General features: G+C 41.0%; 1 protein-coding gene across 1 annotated transcript; it reads right to left on the bottom strand.

Moving 5' to 3' along the window:
- Positions 1-154: 154 nt before the first annotated feature.
- On the bottom strand, positions 155-3583 carry LOC112139904 (DDRGK domain-containing protein 1). The gene is made up of 8 exons (XM_024262752.2): positions 3363-3583; positions 2589-2732; positions 2400-2515; positions 2233-2334; positions 2037-2159; positions 1930-1968; positions 1760-1865; positions 155-475 (listed from the first exon to the last, which is right to left on the bottom strand). Exons 1-8 carry the CDS (start codon positions 3448-3450, stop codon positions 315-317), a joined length of 879 nt encoding a protein of 292 aa, XP_024118520.1. The 5' UTR covers positions 3451-3583; the 3' UTR covers positions 155-314.
- Between the last annotated feature and the right edge of the window lie 4002 nt (positions 3584-7585).

Genomic DNA, 7585 nt, shown 5'->3' on the forward strand with positions numbered 1-7585 from the left:
TCTTTCATATGAAGACGGGGGCCGCAAATCATCATCCTGCGGGCCGCAAATGGCCCGCGGGCCGCGAGTTTGAGACCCCTGCTTTACAGGATCAACTGAAAACTCATCAGTTTGTGTGTGAAGATTCTTCAGCTGAAGAAATTTCCAGAAGATCTTGCATTCTTTCTTCCCAAAAACAGAAACATTTTTATTCAAATAGATTTTCCTTTGAAATAATTTACATTTTCTTCAACGTTTCCCAAAGTAACAATACATGGTTGAAACCATCTGATGAGCTTCAGATGAAGGTCCCAGCAGGTTCAGTTCGCCGTTGGTCAGGCGGCGCTGCGGCTGTGGGGCGTCAGGTTGATGAGCGAGTTGCTGGCCTGAGCCAGCTCTGTGATGGAAACGCGACCTCTCTGCCTGATGAACTGAGCCACCGAGTCCAGCTCCTCCGGCGTGATGGAGATGAACTTTCCTCTGTCGTCCATCACTCCTGAAGCAGGGGAACACATAGTTACCATGGAAACAAAAATCTTGATTTTTTTTTTTGTATAACATTATAGCACATTATTTCCAACTGAAATACAAAATTAATGTTTCATTTCTCATTCTCCATACCCCAATGGGAATAAGAAAACAAAAAACACTGCGACTATTGAAAACAGCTAAAAAATAACATTTTTGTTACACAAAATCCACGTTTAATATGCTTTAAACATAACTTTGTCACCATATGCTTAGATCAGACTGATTGTTTCCCGGATTTATTTTACTAACTAGTGGTTTTTCTGTTAGCTGAGCCTGTACACAGCAGCTGCAACAACCACATTTATCTTTACCTTATCAGGTTTAGGAGGGGTCTCACCCTTCCACCTTAAGAGTACAAGGCGGCGCGCAATTAATGAAGTGTTTAGTGATATAGTGAGGAATCCCTCCAAAGAGTGCGGTCAATGGGGGTGGGCGAGTTTGATATTGTATAAGAATGTGTCAAATACAGATGTTCATTAACTCTAGAACAATTTCATTATAAAAGTTACACCATCACTTTTGCTGGGTGATTTTTACCCAATATAATATACCCATTTTTTTCACAAAAGAATTGTTGACAACACTTGATAAATTAGAGTAGTCATTTTTTAATTTTCAACTTTGGTTTATGAAGCAAAAGGGAAATAAAAACATAAGAAGATCCTAAAAACATGCTTGAAAATTACTGAAAAATTAAAATTTTGACAAGAAAAAATCCTGAATAAATAATGGTACTTGAGACTTGGTCTTTAGTCCACCCATTTCTGGGACATGTGAGACCTTACACATATGGAATGGGCTGCTTTACCATTAAAGAAAATAAAGAACCTCTTACACAATTATCACAACCTGAGGTAATTATAAAGGAAAATCGTTAATACATTTCTTATTGTTGGCTAGATTTTTTTTTCTCCGTTATACATTTTTTATTCTTTTTTTTTAAACTACCCCTCTTGTGGACCAAGGCCGACACTAGTCTGTAGGTCACTTAATTTAACCTTTTTTTTTATTTTCTCACTTTTTTCAACTAGCTTAAGTTTTCTTTGCTGCATTTTTGCCTCAAATTTAAGCAACTTTTTAATTTTTTTTTTATAAATTCTGTCTAATTTGAATCTAAACAGAATTTATTTTTCTTCCCCAGAAGAACCCAAAGACTTTTCTTCATCTCTTAATCGCTGCAGCTTTCAAACTGACGTTTTTCTGCTGCTGCCCCCGTTGGACGATCGTTTCTTATCAGGAACCTTCTCACCTGTCAGAGTTCCTTCAGCCAGGAGGTCCTGCAGCCTGCTGATGGCGTCCTGAGTCCTCATCCCAAACTGGGAGGCCAGGTCCTCCAGGAGAACCACCTTGGAGCTCTGCAGACAAAGAGGAGAGTTCAAGTCCGGATCCTGCTCAGCAGAAGACGACTGCTGGTCTCACCTGGATGTAGTTGATGAAGTCCTGCAGAAGGTTGCGTGACTGTAGGTGAAGAACAGAGAGTCAGAGTTTGAATCAAAGCTTTCAGGAGGAGGAGAACCGAGTCGGACCTGATCCTCTGAGAGCTGCTCCTCCTCGCCCTGCTCCTCCACTACAAAAGAAGCCTTCAGCTTCAGGTACTCCTCCTCCTCTCGTCGTTCCTGCTCCTCCTTCGCTCGCTTCTCATCTTCCTCCTGATCAAGCAGCAAAAAGTTTGAATTAGTTTGATGAAAAAGAAAAACTTGGAAGAAAAAAATTAATCTGCACCTGCTTCTGCTCCAGCAGTCGCTCCTTCTCCTCCTCCTGCCGCCTCTCCTTCTCTCTGAGCTCCTGCATCCTCTTGCGCTCCTCCCTCTCCTCCAGCTCTGCCTGCAAGCATCATCATCATCATCATCAGGACACTTTCAGAACATCAGCTCACTCTTCAGCCTCACCTCTCTCTGAGCCTTCTTGGCCTGCTTCTCCTCCAGCTTCCTCTGCTTCTTGGCTCCTATCTTTCCAGAAGGCTGAGCGCTCTGCTGCTCCTCGTCCTCCTCTTCCTCTTCTTCCTCTGAAACATCAACCGAACGTCATCAACGCCTCTCACCTTCTTCCAAGTGATAAAACCAGCTGCTACCATTTACCCGGCTCCTCTCTCTGGGCTCTCCTGTGAGCCATCTCAGCTGCCAGGTTCCTCCTCCTGCGAGGCATTCCGGCTCCACGCTCCGCCGCCGCCCGAGGTGGAGGCCCCGCCGCTCGCACCACATCCCTCCGCTGCTCCTCGTCAGCTGAGAAAGACCCATCAGAACACAACCTTCATGTGTCGGAACTGAATAGATTCTAAAAAGTATCGTCCATTTTCAAAGCATTCTCAGTGTTTTTATTTTATTTTTAATTTATTGTGCAATTTTTAACATATATAATAATATTAAAAAACAGTGTTGTTTTCTATGATTTTTTAAAAATAAACTGCTGCTTGACTTGAGACTTTTGACTTGAATGGAAAAAAACACTAAGGAGCTCAGAGTGTGCAAAAAAAAAAAAAAAATAAAAGCAAAACGTCTCTCTCAAGACATACTTGGACATCACATTTCGAGTTAGATTACCACAGTAGTTCATTATACTTAATATAAGCTCTGTAACTGCATGTTTAGAGGGTTACCTCAAGTATCAGCTCGGGTCTTAAGAGGTTAAACACTATTTTATCTTGAAATTATTCGATTTTCCCCCCATTTATGGTAGATAATTCCAAACATTAAGTCCCTGAACGCACCACAAAGTTCAAAGCAAAGCAACAGCCGACGAAATCTGTCTTCTGAAGCTTTATTAAAAATATATTTATTAATATTAATAAAGCTGACGAATGTGCCCGGAAAAACGCAGATGACAGGTCGTAGTTCGCCCCCAAATCTCGGTACCTTGCTGGGTTCTCCGTTGAACTTTCAGCGCAAACGCGATCAGCGCCGCGAGGATGGCGGCAGAGATGACGTACAAAAATACGTCCATAATGTCCGCAACTTTAATGGGGGTTTTGTCCGTATATTTGAGTCTTGATTATAGCTAACAGCTAACTGTTAAACACACGTAGCTTCCTTTCTTCTTCTCTGCTCCTCTCGTTGATGGTTTACGCTCATTGTCGCCCCCATGTGGCAAAAATGAGTATTTTAATAATCTGAAATCATCAGATTTCCGTTTTTGTCTAAAAGTATTTGATTTAAGTGTCTGAATGTATTTCCAATTATTGTTTTTAATCTTTCCACACATTTAAATTTTAAGTTCTAAAGAAAACATTTGCCTCCAGACCAGGTGGTGACGCTAAAACGAGACCAGAAGAAGAAAAATAGCAGTGTTAGCTTGTGTTCTTCGGACGGTGGTGTTTTGTTCGGACGTTTGTGAGGTTTGTGGACAGAAAGGACGATACGTGGTTCGTGTCGGAACTCTCAGCATTTTCCAAAGTGTCGTAAATGAGTGAATACGTGTTGAACGTAAAGACAACGTGGCTGTGATTGAGAGACTAGCAGATGATCGGAGCTGCTGCTGTTCAGAGGACGGCGGTGTTTGTGTGAGTTTGAGCTGAAGATCTTCTGCAGCTGCAGGAACCATGTCTTCACTTCAGTCTCTGAGAGAGTTTATCAGCGAGCGACTAGCTGCTGCTGCTGAAGAAATCTTCAGACACTGTGAAGGAACCATCGTCCAGTACGAGCAGGAGCTCAGTCGTCAGCGCAGACTGCTGGATATCTGCTGGAAACCACAGCTTCAACCAAACGCCATAGGTATGTTCACTTCAATAAAATGAGATAAAACCTTAAGCTCCTAAATCATTCTGCTCCAAGTCAAAGTGGACCAATGACTGCTTATATTGACAGGTTCCGTTCCGCTATGTTTAAGCGGTAAATAGGTGATCTGATGTCATTAGCTTCTCTCAAGCTTCAGTTCCTCTCGTTGACTGTATATAGAGAACTGGAATGAGTGACCCCTCCCTCCTCGCTTTCCAAAGAGGAAGTGCCTGCTGACACCAAGACTTAAAAATCCCATTGAGAAACAGCTATTACTCAGTCATTATATTTGTTAAAAATACATTTTTGCTCTATAAACATGTTCTTGCTAGTGCTAATTTCTTTTCATTATATTTTTTTCTTAATCGCAAGTGGGTTTCGCTGTTGTTTGCATGCGTTTTACTATAGACTTGTGACCAAAACAGTTCGCAGGAAACTGCAAAAACCGGAGTGCTTACAAACGTTAGTAATATTAGCTTCAATGAGCGCTATATTGGCGCTTTCTAATGTCGTCATCACTTTCTGCCAATCAATGGGTGGCTACATCAGCTCCCTAACCGTCTCGTTCCACTTTTCAACGAATGAGGCCCCCCAAGAGGTACGGGCTAATACTGTTTAATGGGTCCATTTTACAATAGTAACACTCAAAATACTGGACCGCTCAGTGGAAACGAGGCTTTCGACTCTGCTAAGTCCGGTTGTTTCCATCCAAAGAGGTCTATATGCATTCATTTTGACATTAAAGGGCAATTCTTCATCAAATTGTCTTAGTTTTGAAGATACACACGAGAGCTTCTTAAATGTATCTTATTTGCTATGTTGTATAAATATGTATGCAAATGTATCCATCTTTTTAGATCTAGATGGATACATTCTGGGCATACTTAGTCTCTTAGGGGTAATAAAAAGGGCTTCGGAAGTATTTGAATTGGTCAGACCTCGTTTTTTTTAAGTTGCAGGTACAAATTGGTCCTCTGGAGTAGCAAAATATCATATTCCACTTGTTTCCTAGAACAACGCCTGCCTGACAGAGGTCTTTTTTTAGGAAAATAAGAACTAACAATGTCAAATTATGGCTTTAATCACAATTACTTAAATAATTACATTTTAGCACCTTTTTTTGTTGTGTTAATCTCACTTTTGCGTTAGACAGTTACTTCTGTGTAGTCTGTGTCTGATAATGCACACAACGAAGAGCATTATCTTGCTCATACCATGGTCAGTTATATGAAAAATAAATATTAAATCAAATATCAGAACTTCAATCCTGTCATATTTTTAAGTTTAAATAGCTTTTCAAAGGATGTGGATTATTTAAATTGCGGTACGTCACATTGTCATGGTAAACAGTGTCTGCTCTCACTCTTTCCTCTCTAAGGAAAGGAGTTAGAAGTTAAACGAAGCATCAATTCAGAGGTAAAGTTCACTTCTTAGCGCTTTTTTTTTTTATCCGAATGATGAAGCAAAAGTTTATTTAAAAAAAAAAAAAAAAAAAAAAAAAGCAAAGTCAGGGGCTGCACGGTGGCGCAGTGGTTAGCGCTCTTGCCTCACAGCGAGAAGGCCCCGGTTCGACTCCCGGCTGGGACCTTTCTGTGTGGAGTTTGCATGTTCTCCCCGTGCATGCGTGGGTTTTCACCGGGGACTCCGGCTTCCTCCCACCGTCCAAAAACATGCTTCATAGGTTAATTGGTGACTCTAAATTGCCCCTAGGTGTGGATGTGAGAGTGAATGTGTGTGTGATTGAGGCCCTGAGACAGACTGGCGACCTGTCCAGGGTGTACCCCGCCTTCGCCCATCAGTAGCCGGGATAGGCTCCGGCACCCCCGCGACCCCGAAAGGGATGAAGCGGTCAGGAAGATGGATGGATGGAAAAGCAAAGTCTAAATAGTTTAATTTTTCCGGTGCCACCTCCCTGTGTCTCATTTCCTCCTAACATTCTCTCTTTTTTAATTTTATTTATTTATTTATTTAAAAGGTAAAGGACAAAAAAAAAAAAAAAAAAAATTGTTACACTTTAAAATGTAACCGATGCCATGTCCACAGGCCATCTAGCTAACAACAAATTTGCAGACCAGGTCTCTGAGAATAAACAGCAAAGACACAAACATCTTACAAAATACATATAATCCTGAACAATCACAACAAAACACTAGCAAAAACAATGGATCTAATATTCACAGGCTTCATTGGACTTGAGCCATTATTTTACTTTACAAGCAAATTGTTTTAGATCTGGGAGAGCTTTTAATTCTTCTCTGTCTTTTCTGCTTCACAAATGGTAAAATTGCTCTAAAAGGTTAAAGGAAATTATAAAATCAATTATGTCTGTTCTACTTTCTTGCTGTTTTGTCAAACTGCGAGTCTGTGCATTAAAATGAATAATTACAATTATTGAGCAATATTTTTGGAAATTTTAAGTATCTATGATTATATTTTTGATAAACATAACCCTTCCGCTCTCCTTGGGTTGTTTACAGCAAAAGTGGGGTCATCTGGACCCCACAAGACAGTGCGTGGAACTTTTTTTTAAATCATTGATTTTTGAGTTTCACTAATGTCCATGGCAGACATAAAATCCTGTCCCCCTTCGTCCACATTTGTCACGGAAGGAATCAGACATCAATATGTGCTTGGAGTCATCAGGACCCCAAAGAGAGCAGAAGGGTCTAAAAGACCAACATCACCTCTTAATGTCTCAATGTTGACCAAGAACAACGGAAGGATTTTTTTTTTATTGAAATATGAAACTAGCGCCCCTAACTAGCGACAATTTCGATTTTTTTTTCGTGCTCAACAATACACAAAGTCCTTGTAAAGTTTTGAAGGGTTTTTTCTTGTGTTTGTGTCCCTGCAGTCCTCCCCCAGCATGATGCAAGTGAAAAGGAGGATCTCTGCAACCAGCAAGGGATCTCCGGTGTTCAACCAGATGAACTAGGACTTCCACGGATTGAAGAGCAACAAAAGGAACCAGAACTACAACACATTAAAGAGGAGCAGCAGGAACTAGAACCTACGCATATTGTAGAGGAACTGGGGCAGCGAGAACCTCTGCCTATTAAAGAGGAACACAAGGAACCAGAACCCCCACAGATGAAAGAGGAGCAAGAAGGGCTCTGCATCATCCAGGTTGAAGAGCAGCTTGGTCTGAAACAGGAGACTGATACCTTGATGGAGACTCCTACTTATGAGGAAAGTGAATACAGTGAAGAAGATCTAAACAATCAGAAGAGCTTTACTGTAACTGATTGTCAAGATGAAGAAGGAAACCAACATGAAGAATCAATATCGACTACAGATGGAGAGATAGACCCAAAGAACAGAGATCAGAGGAAGAGAAGGGATAGTATTTTCTATATAATGCCTGG

Source organism: Oryzias melastigma, linkage group LG2, assembly GCF_002922805.2.
Source record: "Oryzias melastigma strain HK-1 linkage group LG2, ASM292280v2, whole genome shotgun sequence".
NCBI classification, from domain to species: domain Eukaryota; kingdom Metazoa; phylum Chordata; class Actinopteri; order Beloniformes; family Adrianichthyidae; genus Oryzias; species Oryzias melastigma.